Source organism: Oncorhynchus mykiss, chromosome 8, assembly GCF_057628025.1.
Source record: "Oncorhynchus mykiss isolate SJ-2025 chromosome 8, ASM5762802v1, whole genome shotgun sequence".
Taxonomy (NCBI): Eukaryota; Metazoa; Chordata; class Actinopteri; order Salmoniformes; family Salmonidae; genus Oncorhynchus; species Oncorhynchus mykiss.
The window spans coordinates 87,701,736-87,725,973 of NC_143029.1; the positions used below are offsets into that span (position 1 = coordinate 87,701,736).

General features: G+C 42.5%; 1 protein-coding gene across 1 annotated transcript in view; it reads left to right on the forward strand.

Moving 5' to 3' along the window:
* Positions 1-8,663, forward strand: part of vipr1a (vasoactive intestinal peptide receptor 1a) — a 113,730-nt gene extending 105,067 nt beyond the window's left edge. The window contains exons 11-13 of the mRNA XM_036986615.2: positions 938-1,067; positions 7,442-7,483; positions 7,808-8,663. Coding sequence (XP_036842510.2) covers positions 938-1,067; positions 7,442-7,483; positions 7,808-8,005 — 370 coding nt within the window. The 3' untranslated portion in view covers positions 8,006-8,663. The remainder of the gene's footprint in view (positions 1-937; positions 1,068-7,441; positions 7,484-7,807) is intronic.
* The last annotated feature ends 15,575 nt before the right edge of the window (positions 8,664-24,238 follow it).

A 24,238-nucleotide genomic window follows, 5' to 3' on the forward strand; every position in this document is an offset into this window, starting at 1 on the left:
GTGTGGTTAAGCAGAAGGCGTTTATAGTACTTCTGATCGGCAAGCATTTCTTACATTTTCTCAACATACTTGCATGTGTCCTGTACTACAATACTAATCCATACCATCCCCCCTAATCAGAGTTTTTTTTTTTGTAAGGCTCTTATCATTATGTCAGCTGCTCTAATGCTAATCTCTCTGAGGAAGAAAGGTTGTTAATTCTATATCTCTTATGATTGTTCTGTTGTAAAATTTGATACATTTTGCTTTCTACAAGTTTACGATAAGTATTGATCCAGGCTGTATCACAACCGGCTGTGATTGGGAGTCCCATAGGGCGGCGCACAATTGGCCCAGCGTCATCCGGGTTTGGCCGGTGTATGCCATCATTGTAAATAATAATTTGTTCTTAACTGACTTGCCTAGTTAAATAAAGGTTAAATATATATAGATATTTTTTTAAATGATAGACGGATTAAAAGTGGGGGGAATAAACTTGCTCTTTGGTTTAAAGACAGGTGTAGGTCTTTTTTTGAGTGCGGACCAACTAAACAATTTTGGAATTCTATACAGTTTTGGTCGACGCACCTTTTCTGAGGGCAGTGGTCACAACTTTCATATTGTAAGGGTTGTACAACATTTTACCTTACCATTTGTAATATTGTTCTTCAGGAAAGACACCCAGCTGTGAGATATTGCTGTAAAATACACCCCCCCCATCTACAGAACGATGGTTAGCTTCACCTCTGTCCTTTTGATTATTGGTAGATATCTGGAATGTTCTCTATCCAAATCCACAGTCGAGAAATATCGATAATATTGGTATTTTTTTTCTGTCTGGCTCACCATTTAGAATACAACATTCCAGATGATCACACAAAAAATATTCAAAGATATACTGCCCCCCCCCCCCCCAAAAAAAAAAAATCAACCCTCATTCTGTTGTTCTGATCCACAGGAGGTTGGCTAAATCCACACTACTGTTGATACCTCTGTTCGGAATCAACTACATCATCTTTGCCTTCATCCCTGAAGACATCAACACTCGAATCAGGATGGTCATCGACCTGATTCTAGGATCCTTCCAGGTAGGATGGTCTTTGACCTGATTCTAGGATCCTTCCAGGTAGGATGGTCTTTGACCTGATTCTAGGATCCTTCCAGGTAGGATGGTCTTTGACCTGATTCTAGGATCCTTCCAGGTAGGATGGTCTTTGACCTGATTCTAGGATCCTTCCAGGTAGGATGGTCTTTGACCTGATTCTAGGATCCTTCCAGGTAGGATGGTCATTGACCTGATTCTAGGATCCTTCCAGGTAGGATGGTCTTTGACCTGATTCTAGGATCCTTCCAGGTAGGATGGTCTTTAACCTGATTGTAGGATCCTTCCATGTAGGAAAGAACTAAGCCCTCCATGCAATAATATAACATGTAGGCCTTAGTATATGGTGACTTACTGTACAGTCAGGCCAAAAGTTTTGAGAATGACACAAATATTAATTTTCACAAAGTCTGCTGCCTCAGTTTGTATGATGGCAATTTGCATATACTCCAGAATGTTATGAAGAGTGATCAGCTGAATTGCAATTCATTACAAAGTCCCTCTTTGCCATGCATTTCAGCCCTGCCACAAAAGGACCAGCTGACATCATGTCAGTGATTCTCTCGTTAACACAGGTGTGAGTGTTGACGAGGACAAGGCTGGAGATCACTCTGTCATGCTGATTGAGTTCGAATAACAGACTTGAAGCTTCAAAAGGAGGGTGGTGCATGGAATCATTGTGCTTCCTCTGTCAATTATGGTTACCTGCAAGGAGACACATGCAGTCATCATTGCTTTCCACAAAAAAGGGCTTCACAGGCAAGGATTGCACCTAAATCAACCATTTATCGGATCATCAAGAACTTCAAGGAGAGCGGTTCAATTGTTGTGAAGAAGGCTTCAGGGCACCCAAGAAAGTCCAGCAAGCGCCAGGACCATCTCCTAAAGTTGTTTCAGCTGCGGGATCGGGGCACCACCAGTACTTGCTCAGGAATGGCAGCAGGCAGGTGTGAGTGCATCTGCACGCACATTGAGGCGAAGACATTTGGAGGATTTTATTTTTAAAAGAAGGGAAGCAAATTAAGCCACTTCACTCCAGGAAAAACATCAGGGACAGACTGATATTCTGCAGGGATTGGACTGCTGAGGACTGGGGTAAAGTCATTTTCTCTGATGAATCCCCTTTCCGATTGTTTGGAGCATCTGTAAAAAAGCTTGTCTGGAGAAGACAAGGTGAGCGCTACCTTCAGTCCTGTGTCATGCCAACAGTAAAGCATCCTGAGACCATTCATGTGTGGGGTTGCTTCTCAGCCAAGGGAGTGGGCTCCCTCACAATTTTGCCTAAGAACACAGCCATGAATAAAGAATGGTACCAACACATCCTCCAAGAGCAACTTATCCCAACCATCCAGGAACAGTTTGGTGACGAACAATGTCTTTTCCAGCATGATGGAACATCTTGCCATAAGGCAAAAGTGCTAACAAAGTGGCTCGTGGAACAAAACATTTATATTTTGAGTCCATGGCCAGGAAACACCCCAGACCTTAATCCCATTGAGAATCTTGTGGTCAATCCTCAAGAGGCGGGTGGACAAACAAAAACTCACAAATTCTGACAACTCCAAGCATTGATTATGCAAAAATGGGCTGCCATCAGTCAGGATGTGGCCCAGAAGTTAGTTGACAGCATGCCAAGGCAGATTGCAGAGCTCTTGAAAAAGAAGGGTCAACACTGCAAATATTGACACTCTGCACCACTCTGCACCACTCTGCACCTTCATGTAATTGTCAATAAAAGCCTTTGACACTTGTAATTATACTTCAGTATTCCATAGTAACTTCTGACAAAAATATCTAAAGGCACTGAGGCAGCAAACTTTGAAAATTAATATTTGTGTCATTCTCAAAACTTTTGGCCACTACTGTGTTACTATCTTGTTTTGAATTACGGAACACATGGGTCATTCTACGAAAATGGTGGCTTTCCTGTGCTGGCCCTATTCACCAGGAAAAAACACTTAAAAGTGTGAGTTAATGAAACAAAAAATATAGTTTTTTTGTTTTAATTTAAGTGTTTTATTATTAATAAAACATATGTAAGACAGTTATATTGCAAACTATTTATATATATATATTGTAGAGCACGGTCAGTACCATGAAATTGGCTTGTCTCTCGGGTCAGGAGTCATGTTTTAGTGACATATTTTGAGTTTTAAAATATATATATATATTTTTTTCTCCCTCTTTAAATGTCATAATACAAAGGAAAGTTATATAGTTATTTAGTGGACTAATCACATAATATGGCTTTATTTTTTGATAGATATGGCGAAATAAGGTGCTGCTGAAAAGCAAACTCTCTACAGACAGCGCAGGCATGCTGACCCACACCACAGAGCAGCCTACCTTCAACAAAAACAGCAGACTTAAAGGATTTAGAGAGTCAAAAAAGAGAGAGTGAAGGATCTCACAGAAAGGGAAAAAAAGACAGGAGCGAACAAAATGGCGGGTCAGACAGGCAAAACACAGATAGAGATTGAGATCAGGAATAACAGTGTTCACCATCCCCCATCCACTCCAGACAGTGAACCCAGTACTGCAAGGTCATAATTAAGACAACGTGTCTGTAGGAAGACATATGTACTCTGTATCTACAGAGTTCGTCTGACAAGTGTATTGTGTTCTTTTGGCCCATCTTAATATTTTCTTTTCATTGTCCAGTCTAAGATATGGCTTTTTATTTGCAACTCTGCCTAGAAGGCAAGCATCCCGGAATCGCCACTTCGCTGTTGACGTTGAGAGTGGTGTTTTGCGGGTACTATTTAATGAAGCTGCCAGTTGAGGACTTGTGAGGCGTCTGTTTCTCAAACTAGACACTCTAATGTACTTTTCCTCTTGCTCAGTTGTGCAACGGGGCCTCCCACTCCTCTTTCTATTCTGGTTAGAGCCAGTTTGTGCTGTTCTGTGAAGGGAGTAGAACATAGCATTGTACGAGATCTTCCGTTTCTTGGAAATTTCTCACATGGAATAGCCTTCATTTCTCCGAACAAGAATAGACTGACGAGTTTCAGAAAAACGTTTTTTTGTTTCTGGCCATTTTGAACCTGTAATCGAACCCACAAATGCTGACGCTCCAGATACTCAACAAGTCTAAAGAAGGCCAGTTTTATTGCCTCTTTAAATCAGCACAACAGTTTTCAGCTGTGCTAACATAATTGCAGAAGGGTTTTCTAATGATCAATTAGCCATTTAAAATGATCAACTTGGATTAGCTAACACAATGTGCCATTGGCGCACAAGAGTGATGGTTGCTGATAATGGGTCTTTGTACGCCTTGGTAGATATTCCATTAACAATCAGCCGTTTCCAGCTACAATAGTCATTTACAACATTAACAATTTCTTCACTGTATTTCTGATCAATTTGATGTTATTTTAATGGACAAAAAAATGTGTTTTTCCACCAAAAACAAGGACATTTCTTAGTGCCTCCAAACTTTTTAACTGTAGTGTACATACAGTTATCTGTATGGTCCCTTAGTCGAACAGTGAATTTCTTACACAGATTCAACCACAAAGACCAGGGAGGTTTTCCAATGCCTCGCAAAGAAGGGCACCTATTGGTAGATGGGTAAAAAAAATTAACATTGAAAGCCCTGTGAGCTTGGTGAAGTTATTAATTACACTTTGGATGGTGTCTCAATACACACACTCACTACAAAGATAAAGGCATCCTTCCTAACTCAGTTGCCGGAGAGGAAGGAATCCGCTCAGGGATTTCAGCATGAGGTCAATGGTGACTTTAAAACAGTTACAGAGTTTAATGGCTGTGAAAGGAGAAAACTGAGGATGGATCAACAACATTGTAGTTACTCCACAATACTTTTATTTAATCTTTATTTAACAAGGCAAGTCAGTTAACCTCTACGCGAGGAATAATACATTGTAGCCTTTCTCTTGCATTTCAAAGATGATACAAATATAAAAAATAAAACTGCATGTTTTCTTTAATCAGATCTAATGTGCTATATTCTCCTACATTAATATCACATTTCCACAATCTTCAAAGTGTTTCCTTTCAAATTGTATCAAGAATATGCATATCCTTGCTTCAGGTCCTGAGCCACAGGCAGTTAGATTTTGGTATGTCATTTTAGGCGAGAATTTTTGGGGAAAAGGGTCCAATCCTTAAGTTAAGAACAAATTATTATTTACAATGACAGCCTACAACAAGACACTAAAGTAATACTGAAACAAATGGGGCAAAGCAATTCACTTGTTGTCCTGAATACAAAGTGTTATCTTTGGGGCAAATCAAATACAGCACATTACTGTGTACCACTCTTCATATTTTCAAGCATTATGGTGGCTGCATCATGTTAGGGGTATGCTTGTAATTGTTAAGGACTGGGGAGTTTTTCAGGATAAAACAATTAACAGAATGGAGCTAAGCACAGGCAAAATCCTATTGTCTGCTTTCCACCAGACACTGGGAGATGAATTCACCTTTAAGCAGGAAAATAACCTAAAACACAAGGCCATATCTACACTGGAGTCGGCACAGTAGAGACCACCAGCCAACCACACACAACAACAGCAATGATAGGCTTAGATCAGGAAAGCCGCAGACCAATTTAACACAATTTATTTAGCTTGTTTTTTGTTTAATTTAGGAAATCAGTTCCCAAGTATTCATACAAAAAAAAAGAGAGACATCGTGTCTCAATATAATCAAGGTATGAAATTATTGTTATTTTCAAAATGTCTTTTTGGGCTTAGTTGTGGTTGCAGTGTACACATTTTTACATGGGGCAGCAGGTAGCCTAGCGGTTAGAGAGAAGCGAGCCAGCAACCAGAGGTTTGCCAATTCAAATCCCGGGTCTGACGTGAAAAATCTGGCAAAAAGTGAGCTGGCAACCAGAGAGTTGCTTACCAAGAAGACTGTGAATGTTCCTGAGTGACCAAGCTACAGTTTGGACTTAAATATGCTTGAAAATCTATGGCAAGACCTGAAAATGGGTTTCTAGCTATGATCATCAACCAATTGGAGCTTGAATAATTTTGAAAAGAAAAGTGGGCATATGTTGCACAATTCAGATGTGGAAAGCTTTTAGAAACCTCACCAGAAAGACTCGGGTGTAATTATAGCTGTAATTGCTGCCAAAGGTGCTGCTATAAAGTATTGACTCAGTGGTGTGAATACTTAAGTAAATTAGATTTTTCTGTAATTTTATTTTCAATAAATTTGCAAACAAACCTAAAAACATGTTTTAAGTTTGTAATTATAGGTTATTGTGTGTAGATGGAGTGAGATGTTTTATTTATTTAAATTGATTTTTTGAATTCGGGGTGTATTCATTCTGAAGGCGTTGTAAGGATATTAACAATATTCTGTAATTAGTCCCAGTCAGTCTAGTATGTTAACTGTTCAGGATGTAAAGAATGCAATATGTCTATGTTCTCTGCATTCTCCAAGTGTACAAAAAACAACAACAACGTAATACAGTCATAGGACTTGTAATAATGAGGTTTGATATCCTCCCTGTCCCCATCTGACTCCCATGAACTTTACGTTCTGTGTTATGAGTTGAGGTTGAGGTTGAGCCAAACGGGCCATTTGCGGTAAAAGAGAAAGAGATACAGAATACCACAGGGAAACTGCTGCAGGAGCTTTTCCTGGCTATTAGGGAATATGAAGTAAACACTTTAATCATATGGCACAGAAAGATACATTTTCATCCATCTAACCATTTAGATATGTGCACTAAATAGAAGTGAATATATAGACAGATTATATAGCGTAATGTACAACTCAAGTATGTAAACCCTCGACCCTTAAACTCTCAAGAAGCTCTCTCACAAGTCATTCTGACTTTATATTTTCTTTCCAAATACCCAGGTCATTTGTGAGAGCAATGATCTAGTTGTTATGATAGCAGTCTTAATTTATATCTGCTTTAAACTCGTATTTTCCCTCGGGAAAAACCTCTCATGTCCTCTCTGCACAAAATTCTATCAGGCCCAAAATTAATGACCCTACCTCATGCTGAATTTGGTCATAATCTTTGAGATCATTTTTCAGTCTTCCACAACTGCTCTGGCTGAGTCTCTCTGGGGCAAAGGCCTTTCTATGAAACAGAACACTCATCATCAGGAATCCTAATGATCGATTGTTGTCTCCTCTCTCTCTCTCTCTCTCTGACTCTCTCTCTCTCTGACTCACTCTCTCTGTCTGTCTCTCTCTGTCTGTCTCTCTCTCTAACTCGCTCTCTCCGTCTGTCTCTCTCTCTCTGTGTCTGTCTCTCTCTGTGTCTGTCTCTCTCTGTGTCTGTCTCTCTCTCTATGTCTGTCTCTCTCTCTGTGTCTGTCTCTCTGTCTTTCTGTCTGCCTCTCTATCTTTCTGTCTCTATGTCTCTCTCAGGGGTTTGGGGTTGCAGTCCTGTATTGTTTCCTAAATGGAGAGGTAATAACATACACACGCCACTCCACAGACACAAAATGGTTCCTAAGATGAGCTGACAATGTTAGGCTGAATTTGGAATACATTTTTGGATCCAATACTGTAAACTTTACATTTTTCTCACACCGAGAGTCTCACTGTGTCTATATGTTAGACACAGAAAGAGAGAGATGAAGACTAACAGATAGTCTTCATCTACAAGGTGTATCTCTTTCTGTGTCTATATCTTTTCTGACTTATCCCTCTTGCTGTGTCCTATCCCCTCTCAATCTCTCCCCTTCTGTTTATGTTCCTCTCTCCCTCCTCTCTTCCCTCTATCCCCACCAGGTTCAGGGGGAGGTGAAGCGTAAGTGGCGGCGATGGCACATGCAAAGGTTTCTGGGTAAAGGAGACACCAAATACCAGCAGCCCCAGTATCTGGGTAGCAACGGTAACAACTTCAGCACTCAGATCACCATGCTGACCAGGTGTAGCCCCACCACACGTCGAGCTTCCGACTGCCAGGAACACTTCTCTGCTATCTGAGCCCAGCTCTGGGTGGTAACAGAGGGCAGAGAAGAGGAGGAAACAGAGATGAGCTGCACTGAAGCGCTGTTTAGTATTCAGTCAGCACAGTAGAGACCACCAGCCAACCACACACAACAACAGCAATGATAGGCTTAGATCAGGAAAGCCGCGGACCAATTTAACACAATTTATTTAGCTTGTTTTTTGTTTAATTTAAGAAATCAGTTCCCAAGTATTCATACAAAAAAAAAAAAGAGAGACATCGTGTCTCAATATAATCAAGGTATGAAATTATTGTTATTTTCAAAATGTCTTTTTGGGCTTAGTTGTGGTTGCAGTGTACACATTTTTACATGGGGCAGCAGGTAGCCTAGCGGGCCAGCAACCGAAGGTTTGCCCGGGTCTGACGGGAAAAATCTGGCAAAAAGTGAGCTGGCAACCGGAGGGTTGCTGGTATCAACACACTTAACCCCCCCCCCCCCCACACACACAACAACAGCTCCCCAGGCACTCAGTGTGGCAGCCTCGACACCTCCAAAACCTGTATACTGTATGTACGTACGTATGTGTGTGTGTCTTTCGGAGGGGTTGGGTTAAAAGCGGAAGTTACATTTCGGTTAGACGTTGTCTGACCAATTGACGAATAAAGTCTACACTATGTGTTAAATCCAAAAAACCTTCCAGTTCAAATCACCATTGGATATATCTGTGTGTGTATTGAGTGTTGTGTTAGTCCGTGTGGCAGGGTTGAAGTCAATTCCATTTTAATTCTAGTCAAATTCAGAAATTAAAACCAAATTCCAAATTTTAAACATGGAAAACCATTCAAGAGAATTGGAATTGCAGTGTACTTCCTGAATTAGAAATGGAATTGACCCCAACTCTGCTGTGTGACTTGAGATAATCGTAACTTTACATTGGTCTCATAAGCTAGCTACAGAAGCCTGATCCCAGATCTGTAACATACTGTATGTGCTTTAGCCAACTTCTTTGTCATACATGTTTGACATGACAACAAATGAACATGAACAGAGAAGTTGGCTAACAGAAGAGCAACCGGTTAGGAGCTACGGCTAGGTATTAGGCTAGGAGCTGGGTAACAGGCTAGGAGCTACCACTGGGTAACAGGCTAGGAGCTGGGTAACAGGCTAGGAGCTAGGACTGGGTAACAGGCTAGGAGCTAGGACTGGGTAACAGGCTAGGAGCTGGGTAACAGGCTAGGAGCTAGGACTGGGTAACAGGCTAGGAGCTAGGACTGGGTAACAGGCTATGAGCTAGGACTGGGTAACAGGCTAGGAGCTGGGTAACAGGCTAGGAGCTAGGACTGGGTAACAGGCTAGGAGCTAGGACTGAGTAACAGGCTAGGAGCTGGGTAACAGGCTAGGAGCTAGGACTGGGTAACAGGCTATGAGCTAGGACTGGGTAACAGGCTAGGAGCTGGGTAACAGGCTAGGAGCTAGGACTGGGTAACAGGCTAGGAGCTGGGTAACAGGCTAGGAGCTAGGACTGGGTAACAGGCTAGGAGCTAGGACTGAGTAACAGGCTAGGAGCTGGGTAACAGGCTAGGAGCTAGAGCTGGGTAACAGGCTAGGAGCTAGGACTGGGTAACAGGCCAGGAGCTAAGACTAGGTAACAGGTTAGGAGCTAAGACTAGGTAACAGACTAGGAGCTAGAACTAGGTAACAGACTAGGAGCTAGGACTAGGTAACAGGTTAGGACTAGGTAACAGACTAGGCGCTTGGACTAGGTAACAGGCTAGGAGCTAGGACTGGGTAACAGGCTAGGAGCTAGGACTGGGTAACAGGCCAGGAGCTAAGACTAGGTAACAGGTTAGGAGCTAAGACTAGGTAACAGACTAGGAGCTAGAACTAGGTAACAGACTAGGAACTAGGAGTAGGTAACAGGCTAGGAGCTAGGACTAGGTAACAGGCTAGGAGCTAGGACTAGGTAACAGGCTAGGAGCTAGATAACAGGCTAGGTGATAGGACTAGGTAACAGGCTAGGAGCTAGTACTCGGTAACATGTAGGAGCTAGGCAACCGGCTAGGAGCTAGGTAACAGGCTAGGAGCTAGGACTGGGTAACAGGTATGGAGATAGGTAACAGGCTAGGAGCTAGGACTAGGTAACATGCTAGGAACTAAGACTAGGTAACAGACTAGAAGTTAAGACTAGTTAACAGGCTAGGAGCAAGGTAACAGGATAGGAGCTAGCTAACAGACTAGGAGCTAGCACTAGGAAACAGGCTAGGAGCTAGGACTAGGTAAGAGACTAGGAGCTAGGTAACAGTCTACGACCTAGAATTAGGTAACATGGTAGGACTAGGTAAAAGGCTAGGACTAGGTAACAGACTAGGAGCTAGGTAACAGTCTACGACCTAGAATTAGGTAACATGGTAGGACTAGGTAAAAGGCTAGGACTTGGTAACAGACTAGGCGCTTGGACTAGGTAACAGGTACGGAGCTAGGTAACAGGCTAGGAGCTAGGACTAGGTAACATGCTAGGAACTAAGACTAGGTAACAGACTAGAAGCTAGGACTAGGTAACAGGCTAGGACTAGGTAACAGGCTAGGAGCTAAGACTAGTTAACAGGCTAGGAGCAAGGTAACAGGATAGGAGCTAGCTAACAGACTAGGAGCTAGCACTAGGAAATAGGCTAGGAGCTAGGACTAGGTAACAGACTAGGAGCTAGGTAACAGTCTACGACCTTGAATTAGGTAACATGGTAGGACTAGGTAACAGGCTAGGACTAGGTAACAGGCTAGGAGCTTGGACTAGGTAACAGGCTTGGAGCTTGGACTAGGTAACAGGCTAGAAGCTAGGTAACAGGCTAGGAGCTAGATAACAGGCGATAGGACTAGGTAACAGGCAGGAGCTCAGTAACAGGATTTGGTAACAGACTAGGACTAGGTAACAGGCTAGGAACTGGGTAACAGGCTATGAGCCAGGGCTATAGATAACAGGCTAAGAGCTAGGTAAAAGTCTAGGAGCTAGGACTTGGTAACAGGCTGAACTAGGTAACAGGCTAGGAGCTAGGGCTAGATAACAGGCTAAGAGCTAGGATGAGGTAACAGGCTAGGACTAAATAAGTGGCTAAGACTAGGTAAAAGGCTAGGTAGGTTATGGGCTAGGAGCTAGGTAACAGGCTAGGAGCTAGGACTAGGTAACAGGCTAGGCCTTGGCAAGAGTCTAGGAGCTAGGAGTAAGTAAAAGGCTACGAGCTATGTAACAGGCTAGGAGCTTGGACTAGGTAACAGGCCAGGAGCTGGGACTATGTAACGAGCTGGGATTATGTAACAGGCTAGGACTATGTAACAGGTTAGGATCTAGGTAACAGGCCAGGAGCTTGGACTAGGTAACAGGCCAGGACTAGGTAACAGGCTAGGACTCGATAACAGGCATAGGCTAAGTCTAGGTAACAGGCTAGGACTAGGTAACAGGCTGGGAGCTAGGACTATGTAACAGGCAAGGAGCTGGGACTATGTAACAGGTTAGGTGCAAGAGTGATTGACTGGCTGTGCTGGCCAGTTCACGTTACTCAACTTTAGAGTCACACGTTGTCGACGTGGCAGCATCTACATTGGAAGGATCTCAAAGTGAAACGTTATCCACGTGGTCTAGTCTATATTGGAAGCATTTATTTATTTATTTATTTTACCTTTATTTAACCAGGCAAGTCAGTTAAGAACAAATTCTTATTTTCAATGACGGCCTGGGAACAGTGGGTTAACTGCCTGTTCAGGGGCAGAACGACAGATTTGTACCTTGTCAGCTCGGGGGTTTGAACTCGCAACCTTCCGGTTACTAGTCCAACACTCTAACCACTAGGCTACCCTGCCGCCCCAAGCATCTGGTCTCCTCCCTTATCTATCTAGTATCCAGCTGTCCATGATCAACCATTGACGAAGACACTTTTATGTACAAGAATTATGTTGTGTTGAAACATAGCTGGATAACATTCCAAGAAAAGAAGCTTATAGTTTTCATAGAATTTATGTGCGGGATTGAAGCGGCAAGATGTTTTCATTGTAAGGCCGAGTCTCTTAGTGCATAGTTTAGTGTGCAGACAGTCAGGTATTTTTCAGTCTTGCTCTTACATTCCCCTCAACCCCCCCCTTAAAAAAAAAATAGCCAATAGTTTTGAGTTTCACTACAGATGCACCTGTATGTGTTTTTCATTAAAAATGTAAACTTATCCACTAAAGATCATAAGTGGGAAGACCAGGCGGTTAGCCATGGTGTTTAGCCACATGGTGAAGTAGTGATGGGGGCGGGTGATGGGTTTCCTCCCATAGCTCCTAACCTGTTGCCACGTCTACGAGGTAAGATATCTCATTTCAATGGTACTGAATTGTTTCCCACTTGGTTTCTAAAACCTTTTCAGAAATCTGTGTTGTTTACCTTGTTGTATTTCATTGTACATGTGAATACGTGAATGTACCTCTCACCTAAAAATGTCATACAATGGTTCCAGCGACGGGCGAAGCTGCATATACAGTAGGAATGAAGTACGTGCTTTATCATGTGTTTTATTGTGGTTATTTACAGTTCTCAGGTGTTGACTGGATTTCAATGCATATCATGTATTATTGTCATTATTTTTAAGTTTTGTATTTGTGTTACGTGTTCAGTTGTATTAATTTAAACACACTGTATCGATATTCTCAGTCATTTGATAGGATATCTATCTACAAGAATAACTATGTTTGACATTCTATGGAATGCTTTGGAACATTCCGAACAGCACAACACAAAAAAAAAAGTGTGGTGTAAGCAAGTGTTTTGTAAATATTGTGCAATTCTGCTTTTGGATTCAGTTTAAAGGATGTTCTAGTAAAGACGGAAGCAAGTGAAACCCTTTGCGTTTTCTTCTGTCGGAAACGATCTCTGTTCTCCAGTCCTCGCGTTTACAACCAGGGAACACGATGACAAATAGATGACTTATCTTTAATATATAAATTATGTGGCTACTCAACCTGTGTCAGGAGACCTATTGTTGTCCGTAGTATTTACACATCCTTGTTTATATATTGTATACCTTCTACGATAGTGTACATTTGAACTGTCAAGGCTGAAAAAAACAGTTAACCTGGTTATTAACTGAAGAAAAACTAGACTTGAATTCACACGGTATCTTTCTAGAACAATAGCGAAACAGAGCATGGATTTAGTGTGGTTTCCAGGCAGGAAGAAAATATTAGTCACATTTTATTCAACAGCAGTAGCATAGTTTTCTTTTTGGGAGGGAGGGGGGGCGATTTTCACAATGCAAATTGTTTATAATAATAATAATAATAATAATAACAATTGTAATAATAATTAGAGGCCTTTAATCTGTTGCATTCAGTGATAAAATGTACTAAATTTTGATCGTCACGATATTCTAATGATGGTCCTCAAGAGCTTTAGATAGTCATTTGGTGTTTCCCAGAACGGAAAAGGGTCAGGAACCGCTGCCTTAGCCCTAAAGGGTATTTCACTTCCTGCCTGTCCATCTCTCAAACAGGAAAGTGTTCTTGGACAAGCCTATGATGATAGAGCAGCGATGCTAAAGCCACAACTAGGATCAATCTTCTCTCATCATCACCTCCTTGAGTTAATCACAGACAGAACCAATGACACGCTTTTGACCTTGAGATAGTAAGTGATCAAGTAAAATGAGTCCCAAATGGCACCCTATTCCCTATATAGTGCACTACTTTTGCCCAGAAATAGGGTGCCATGTGTAACTTAGGCTATAACTGCTCCGGTCTGCCTCTGGAAAGAAAATAAAAAACATTGCCTCAAAAACCCAGGTAACGTCCCCTAACTGTCTATGATAGGAAGATTCCCTCAAAACAACCATTACAACAGCACCGTGAGCTACAAAACTGCTGAGAAGAAAGTATTTTGTTTTCATTAGCAGTAACATGAGATCCAGTGTACAAACCTATCATCCAACATCTAAATTGACTCCCAAGATCAAGAGGCGTCCATTTCAGTAATATTGGGGATTATAGAACATTGGGCCACTCCAAATACATCCTATATTTACTGAATGGGTAACGTCATCTATAAAGCGTTTAATGAACGTGATAACAGGTCCCAACCACATTATTAAAGGTTAATGAACTATATCCATAGCATATATATAGCGCATTCATGGAATGCTACACAAGAGCTCATATTTAGGTAATTTAATAAATGCATCATTGCAAAGACAGCGGAGTGTCAACATTATGGCGGATCTCAAAAGTGTGCTTCTGCCATACCAGTGTTAATGAATATATTTGTGAAGTATGTGGACACTTGCTCGTTGAACATTAATATGGAGCTGGTCACCCCTTTGTTGTTATAACAGCCTCCACTCTTCTGGGGATGGCTTTCCACTAGATGTTGGAACATTGTTGTTATAACAGCCTCCACTCTTCTGGGGAAGGCTTTCCACTAGATGTTGGAACATTGCTGCTATAACAGCCTCCACTCTTCTGGGGAAGGCTTTCCACTAGATGTTGGAACATTGTTGTTATAACAGCCTCCACTCTTCTGGGGAAGGCTTTCACTCTAGATGTTGGAACATTGTTGTTATAACAGCCTCCACTCTTCTGGGGAAGGCTTTCCACTAGATGTTGGAACATTGTTGTTATAACAGCCTCCACTCTTCTGGGGATGGTTTTCCACTAGATGTTGGAACATTGTTGTTATAACAGCCTCCACTCTTCTGGGGAAGGCTTTCCACTAGATGTTGGAACATTGTTGTTATAACAGCCTCCACTCTTCTGGGGAAGGCTTTCACTCTAGATGTTGGAACATTGTTGTTATAACAGCCTCCACTCTTCTGGGGAAGGCTTTCCACTAGATGTTGGAACATTGCTGAGGGGAATCATCCCACAGGTGTTCGATGGGGAGTGGTGTCGGGAAAATAACCTCACACTCAATATTAACCAAAACAAAGGAGATGATTGTGGACTTCAGGAAACAGCAGAGGGAGCACCACCCTATCCACATCGACGGGACAGTAGTGGAGAGGGTGTAAAGTTAAGTTTCTCAGCGTACACATCAACGACAAACTGAAATGGTCCACCCACACAGACAGCATGGTGAAGAAGGCGCAACAGCGCCTCTTCAACCTCAGGAGGCTGAAGAAATTTGGCTTGTCACCTAAAACACTCACAAACTTCTACAGATGTACAAACGAGAGCATCCTGTCAGGCTGTATCACCACCTGGTATGGCAACTGCTCCGCCCACAACCGTAAGGCTCTCCAGAGGGTAGTGAGGTCTGCACAATGCATCACCAGGGACAAACTACCTGTCCTCCAGGACACCTATAGCACCCGATGTCACAGGAAGGCCATGAAGATCATCAAGGACAACAACCACCCGAGCCACTGCCTGTTCACCCCGCTATAATTCAGAAGGCGAGGTCAGTACAGGTGCATCAAAGCTGGGACCGAGAGACTGAAAAACAGCTTATATCTCAAGGTCATCAGACTGTTAAACAGTGTCATGTCTTTGGCTATACCGGATTAAGTGATATGACATGCTATTCTATAAAATAATTTCTCCGTAAATAATATCACCTGAGTGAGCTAATCATGTAAATGTAAATAAACTAGAGAGTCGGGCACCACAAAATAATATTTATAGGGCTGTTATCTTCCGAATATACTCTTAAAGACCTAGTAATATTTTACATCAATAGCCGTCCATATCAATCGTCACTTGAATTCAGTCTCATCTGAAAGTTGTAAATCCTTTTGTCTGCACGAACCCTGGCTAACAAGTTGAATCAGCAATACAAAATTGCGTTTAATTATTTATTTACGGGGGCCTCCCGGGTGGCGCAGTACTGCAGCGCCAGCTGTGCCACCAGAGACTCTGGGTTCGCGCCCAGGCTCTGTCGCAACCGGCCGCGCCCGGGAGGTCTGTGGGGCGACGCACAATTGGCCTAGCGTCGGAAGGGGTTGGCTGGTAGGGATAATCGTGCACCAGCGACTCCTGTGGCGGGCTGGGCGCAGTGCACTGTGTTTCCGCTGTGTTAAGAAGCAGTGCGGTTGGTTTGTATAATGGAGGACTTTCAACCTTCGTCTCTCCCGAGCCCGTACGGGAGTTGTAGCGATGTTCTCATAGCTACTAAAACAATTGGATACCATGAAATTGGGGAGATCAGGGGTAAAAATTCAGCAATTATTTTTTTTTTTTAATTGATTTATTTACTAAATAAATGTAGAATCACACATACACACAATTAATCATAACTTGATTACAAATTACATCATAAAGGAAAACGTCCCTAGCGGGCGGAACAGATATGACAGCTTGTCAGGAAATGGGGCTGGGTTTGAGTGAAAGACCGGGAGGCTGAGAACAAAAGGGAAAAATCTGTGCTATCGTAAATACAGTATCTTATGCATTCTAAATTACCGCCCATTTGGAAAAGGAAAATGCAATAAATATTTATTCTGAGCTGCGCTTCAGTAGGTTGGTGGTAGATGGAAGGCCGTGTTGCCAAACTGAGTCCTTTGAAGAATGTCTCTGCTGGTCAACAGGATACGTTGTAGTAACGTCGTTGTGTGATAGACGGAATACTGTCTGTTCCTTCCTAGCCTGCGTTTGCAGCTGCAGTCGCTAACTCAACGGCTAGGAGGTATCACTTCTGTAGTGAATAAGAGTTCAAAGTTCATACCATTCGCAACCAAAGCTCACGCTGATGTTGGCTTCGTTCTGTAGTTATTATCTGAACCATTCTGACATAGGACCGTCGTCCTACATTCCTTGGAACAGGAAGTTATGTTGTCGTCAAGGCTTTATATAGGAAGGGATAAAAGGGGTGTGTTTCATAGTTTACAACCTCTGTCTCTTCACGGGGGCGGTCCACTGAGTGAGCAGCCCTAACTTATGAAATCACATAAAATCACATTTCATCTCGTCACAAATAATTTCATATTCAAACATTTAAATTCAACAACAATTCCATGTGAATCCGATAACTCTGATGTGTAGACTCTCCACTGTAGAGTTTGTCATCTTATCATTGATGAGAATGTCTCAGATGACAACCGAACTGACATCATATTCATTAAGTACCACTGCATATGTTCAATTGGTCAGATTACCAGAATATAGTTCATTTCCCCCCACCTACTGATGTTCCCAGAATCTCTATGTTAACCAAGTTTTTTTTTAAATGTAACCTCAGTAGGGTAGAGAGAGGAAAAAGGGGGAAAGAGGTATTTATGACTGTCATAAACCTATCCCCCAGGCCAACGTCATGACAAATGCCATCACTAACATTGAATGGCTGCTGCCAACATACTGACTCAAATCTCGAGCCACTTAATAATAAAACATTGGATGTAATAAAAGTATCACTAGCCACTTTAAACAATGCTACTTTATATAATGTTTACATACCCTACATTGCTCATCTCATATGTACAGGGGTATATACTGTACTCTATACCATCTACTGCAACTTGCCTATGCCGTTCGGCCATCGCTCATCCATATATTTTTATGTACATATTCTTATTCATTCCTTTACACTTGTGTGTATAAGGTAGTTGTTGTGAAATTGTTAGATTACATGTTAGATATTACTGCATGGTCGGAACTAGAAGTACAAGCATTTCGCTACACTCACATTAACATCTGCTAACTATGTGTACGTGCCCAATAAAATGTTATTTAATTGGATTTGGGGTTGAGGTCAGGGCTCTGTGCAGGCCAGTCATGTTCTTCCAAAACGATCTCGACAAACCATTTCTGTATAGAACTCGCTTTGTGAATGGGGGTATTGTCATGCTGAAACAGGAAAGGGCCTTCCCCAAACTGTTGCCACAAAGTTGGAAGCACAGAATCGTCTCGAATGTCATTGTATTCTGTAGCGTTAAAATTGCTCGATTTTATACATCTGTCAGCAACGGTTGTGGCTGAAATAACCAAATCCACTAAAAGTTGCATCCATATACTTTTATATATGTAGTGTAGCTACATAATCTTTACTACTTAATATGAAGGGGTGTCCACATACTGCTGTATACGTTGTGTATAGCCTGTACCACCCCATCGACAAGCTAACCACCTCAGTCACCGGTTTCATTAGGAAATGCATCAGTGACGTTGTCCTCACAGTGTAGGTTTGCTGCTTTCCCCCAATCAAAAGCCCTGGATTAACACAGAGGGTGGAGCTGAACTAAAGGACAGGGCTACTGCTCACAGAGCTAACGCGAACAACCCTGAGGCTACGGCTAAAGACAGGAACAAGTACAAGAAGTCCCGCTATTACCTCCGCAGAGTCATCAAACGAGCAAAAGGACAATACAGGAATAAGGTCGAATCATAAAACACAAGCATGTGGCAGGGGCTACAGTCCATAACGGATGACAAACAAAGACCCAGCTGTGATCTGCCCAACGATGCCTCTACCAGATGAACACATTTTATGCACCCGCAAGGCCACGGGGCCCAACGATATTCCAGGGCGTGTTCTCAGAGCAAGCACAAAACAACTGGCAGGCATATTTCAATATAAAAAAAATATAAAAAAATGACCACTATCATTCCTGTTCCCAAGAACTCTAATGGTGTAACGTCCAACTCTCAAACACGTAGATCCCCTGAACGCAGCTCACTTTCCAGATCCCAATCACCTGAATTCTGATCACCTGGTCACATACCTGTACGTCATTATCACACACTATTTAGTTCAGTTCTGTGCATCCCATCATTGTGAGGTATTGTTTGTTTTGTGACACACTTCTATTCGGAGCGCTGTTTTTCCCATAATTTACTACTCCCGTGTATGATAGTTTTTGCCTGACTCACTAATGACAACTTTTGCCTATTCCCTGCCTGTACTTTAGCCCATCGGATTTCTGTTATCTACCTATTGCCTGATCTCCCAGACTATGTTACTAGTCTTTCCCTGCCTGTAATTTACCTTTTTGGACCCCCTGTGTATGACCTTCTGCCTGCCCCTGGACCCAGCTACCTGCCTCCTCCTGTGGTGCTTTACAATAAACACCTGCACCAACTCTCTGTCTCCCATCGTGTTCATTACAAAATACCTCACCTATAATGACAGCTGCATGCACCTTTTACGTTACTACAGTAAACTTCCTAGGGTTCGTCGTGACACCAGGAGGGGTCAACATGGATAAAGGCAAAGTCACAGTCGTGCTTAACTGGCCCAAAAACTTACTGCCGTTAAGGATCTACAACGTTTCCTAGGATTCAAACCAATGTTTCCTAGGATTCAAACCAGGGTGTCTGTAGTGATGCCTCAATAACATAAGTATTCAGACCCTTTACTCAGTACTTTGTTGATAACCTTTGGCAGCAATTACAACCTCAAGTCTTCTTGGTTATGAGGCTACACGCTCGGCACACCTACATATATTTGTGGAGTTTCTCCCATTCTTCTCTGCAGATCCTCTCAAGTTCTGTCAGGTTGGATGGGGAGCGTCGCTGCAGCTACATCTCCAGAGATGTTGGATCGGGTTTAAGTCCAAACTCTGGCTGGTCCACTCAAGGTCATTCAGAAACATGTCCCAAAGCCACTCCTGCATTGTCTTGGCTGTGTGCTTAGGGTCGTTGTCCCGTTGAAAGGTACACCTTCACTCCAGTGAGGTCCTGAGCGCTCTCAAGCAGGATTTCATCATGGATATCTCTGTACTTTGCTTCGTTCATCTTTGCCTCAATCCTGACTAGTCTCCCAGTCCCTGCCACTGAAAAACTTCCTCACAGTATGCTGCTGCCACCACCATGCTTCACCGTAGGGATGGTGCCAGGTTTCCTTCAAATGTGATGCTTGACATTTAGGCCAAAGAGTTCAATCTTGGTTTCATCAGACCAAAGAATCTTGTTTCTCATGGTCTGCGAGTCTTTAGATGCATTTTGGCAAATTCCAAGTGGGCTGTCATGTACCTTCTACTGAGGAGTGACTTCCGTCTGGATACTCTACCATAAAGGCCTGATTGGTGGAGTGCTACAGAGATGGTTGTCCTTCTGGAAGGTTCTCCCATCTCCACAGAGGAACTCTAGAGCTCTGCCAGAGTGAGCATTCGGTTCTTGGTCACCTCCCAGTCCAAGGCCCTTCTCCCCCGATTGCTCAGTTTGGCCTGGAGGCCAGCTCTAGGAAGAGTCTTGGTGGTTCCAAACTTCTTCCATTTAAGAATTATGGAGGCCACTGTGTTCTTGGAGCCCTTCAATGCTGCAGAAATATTTTGGTACCCTCCCCAGATCTGTGCCTTGACAAAATCCTGTCTCGGAGCTCTATGGACAATTCCTTTGAGCTCATAGCTTGTTTTTTGCTCTGACATGCACTGTCAACTGTGGGACCTTATATAGACAGGTGTGTGCCTTTCCAAATCAAAATGTATTTTATAGTTGAGATTCTTCAAAGTAGCCACCCCTTGCCTTGATGACAGCTTTGCACATTCAAACTCAACAAAAACATGTTTTATGCATGCCTGCGAAGCAGGCACCACAACACTAAACATCACAGCACTAAACAATGTACATTGGCACGCCTGCTCCCGTTCCCCTCTCTGGAGCTCGAGAGCCAGGCTGCCCTTCATTACGCACACCTGTCACCATCATTACGCGCAGTAGCACTCATTGGACTCACCTGGACTCCTTCCCTTCGTTGACTGCCCCGTCTATATGTGTTTGTTCCTCAGTTGGTTCCCAGTGTCAGCATTATTGTCATTAATATTCCCCTGCCCAGACGCTGTTCCTGTTATGTTTCATGTCTGTTGTTTATTAAATGTTCACTCCCTGTACTTGCTTCTCGTCTCCCAGCGTCTGTCCTCACAGATAGACGCAGTTCCTGTTCTGTTCTGTTCTTCTCGTCACCCTGCGTCTGTCCTCACAGATAGACGCAGTTCCTGTTCTGTTCTGTTCTTCTCGTCACCCTGCGTCAATCCTTACTATATTAATTGCACTGTAATGGGGACAAACAGTCCCACAAACTGTTAGGGCCTACATAAACCTGTCTCAACAGCAGAGCTTTATTTTCAGCACCATGGAGTGAATCCTTACTACCGCTACACCTGGCTATCAGCGGAACCTTGTTTGGCAGCAAAACAGTCCATTCAGCCTCATTAAATGCCTTTAAAAAAAACATAGCTGATATGGCTGACTGACTTAAACAAATGTGGTTTCCACTGACAAGTGAGATGTACAAACTATGGCCTAAGGGAACGATGAGCGGTCAAAAGGCGATCCGTAATTTTGATTAAGGCATTAATGAGAGAGTTTAGACAGACGTTGTCAGTATAACTACAGGTATTTGTTCAGCACTTTTGAAATGTACTGAAACAGATTTCAGATCGTGGGTGGTTCTTACAGTATTCTCCCTGTACAGCAAGTCAGAACCGTTGGATAAATAAAGGGGGCATATGAGCAGACAATGAAAGCTCTTACAAAATTCAATGATGACATTTATATGAAAACAGGTTATAGGCTACAAGTCAGAACAGTAGGCTTATGTTAAGTTATGAGGGGGGAAAGGGACCAAATGATTAGGGTGAGGCACATAGGCTACTAACAGATTACTACATATCATACACTTAGTATTACTTTCTTAGCTACAGTATACATATCTCCCTGGCATATTACATCATTTATGCAGCAGCATACAAGAAATTTTTGGACTCACTGTTGTGCTGTACTCACTTGAACAGGGAGGTCTGAGATTTCCCAGTTCCGAGTTTCTAGTTGTTTTGAATGCGGCAAAAGTCATGCTGGATTGATAGTATGGCTAATGTACTAAACCTTTTCTGGCCATGGTGTTGCATGTTAATGTTGACCCTTTTAAGCTTGGAAAAGAGACCCTTAAACCCAGGTTTGGACCACACACCCTCTCCATCGAATAGCAGGCAGGGGAAGCAAAATCGTGATTGCTTTGCAACACTTGCAGTTAGTCACTAACTCCTTCCAAACCACTCATTGTTGAATTTGCGATTTCCAACTTAAGTCCAATGGCCAATGAGCACCGATACGTTTTATCTATAATTTCTCTTCATATGACAAGGTTTGAAAAGGATTTGCCAGTAGATTGTCAAACGTGATTCATGATGATGACTAGTCTGCTTTTTAAAGTATGATGTTGACATGATCAGTCCAATCAAAGCTATGGTAGATATAACGTGATTTGACGTTATTTTATCTGTGGCCAATGTCCTTGAGCATTCTGGGAAGGGCACTTCTAATGTAACTATGGCAACAACCAAGGGGCTTGAACTTTCTAGCTCTACCTGTAGATTTTGCAGTGATGCAATGTCCCCATGAATGACAGAACACTGAGCCAATCACGGAGCAACTAGAGAAAATGACCAACCCCTATGCGTTGTACGTTCTGCTGTCTGCCTCTCCTCAACAGAAAGCGCTGAGCTTGGCTGAATCACCTGCATTTTGGAGCTACCTTACTAAGAAAAGCAAAAAAGAGATCAAGTTTGTATGCAACTTTATTAACTTATTTTATGTATTAATGACATGCAAAACAGGCAACTAAATAAATAAATAATAATACTAAACAGGTGGGGTTCAAAACAAGTAGGGCTCTGATCCACAGTAAAAAAAAAAAGTATTTGGACTTCAATGGGTTATGGATGATAAACATCATTTGATTTTCTAATGAAAAATATATTATCTTACAGGATAAAGGTGGAAGTTTAGATACAATCTCACATGTTTTATCTGTTTATTAATGAAACGAGACTTTCACTGACTGAATTTCAAATTGTAGAAGCCGTCAATGTGGCTGGATAAAGAGCCTTGAAAACATTGGGATGTCTCCATTTAAAATATGAAGTTACACAACACATGAGCTTCTGATTCAACTGTTGTCTTTATTAGAACAAGTACGAAAACAAGATGTCAAATTATGATTTTGTTGCCTGTGTTTCATTTTTACTAAACCCCCTGAAAAGCAGGATAATTCTAGTATCCATTAATGTTTTAAAGAATCTTGGAGCATCCTAAGACTTCTAAAAGTAATTATCAAAGGACTTGTTTGGCAGCTGGCTTGCTCACTAAGAGCCATACTTCCCCCCCAGTGCACAGCCCCATCCCTCTCTTCTTTCTCCTGCTTTCTCCCCTCTCTCCTCACTCTCTCCCCTACCTTCCTTTCTCCCCTCTCTCCTCACTCTCTCCCCTACCCTCCTTTCTCCCCTACCATCCTTTTCCCCCTCTCTCCTCACTCTCCCCCCTACCTTCCTTTCTCCCCTCTCTCCTCACTCTCTCCCCTACCTTCCTTTCTCCCCTCTCTCCTCACTATCTCCCCTACCCTCCTTTCTCCCCTCACTCTATCCCCTACCCTCCTTTCTCCCCTCACTCTATCCCCTACCCTCCTTTCTCCCCTCACTCTATCCCCTACCCTCCTTTCTCCCCTCTCTCCTCACTCTCTCCCCTACCCTCCTTTCTCCCCTCTCTCCTCACTCTCCCCTACCCGCCTGTCCTCTTTCCTCACTCTCTCCCCTACCCTCCTGTTCTCTCAATCAAACAATGTACCTCCAATGCACTTATGCACACACACACACACACACACACACACACACACACACACACACACACACACACACACACACACACACACACACACACACACACACACACACACACTCACTCTTTTCTGTTCCAGTCTAGCTCCAACTAAGAAAGGTAAATCTGACAATCAAATCCAGTTTTTCTGAAATCACTGGAAATATGCTGAAGGAGCCTAAGAGCCAGTCAAATATGAAAAAGTTTAGACAATCATTCAAATAGCCAGATCATTTTTGAATGTAGGGCACAGGTTGTTTATACTGGTTGATGTGCCCCAAGGTACCTTGGATTCACACAAAAACACAATGTCACTCCCAAAGATTCTAAGCACAGAAGAAAGAGGTTCAGAGTGTCAATATAATCAAGCCTTGGTGTGATACTTCTTGTTATCAACATTATTTTATGAGCAATAATGAACAGCTTTAAAGTAAATATCCAGGCTTATACTAGTTTACAGTGTTATTGTTTATATGATGTGATTTATATTGCTCAATCCAAGTGGTTCATTTTCATTGACCCTGTGTAAAACAGAATTCCACGTTGTCGTCGATAACCAATAGTACAACCTGAATGGGAACCTTAAAGACTTAACAACCCCAGAGAGTCTTAGAACCCATGCAGCCTCTTTGGGACTCAATACTTTACAACTACCATAGATAGTCTGGCCTTCATTTCACCATACCTGGTTTTATTGGTCATTTGCACAGATATTCTGTCACAGTGA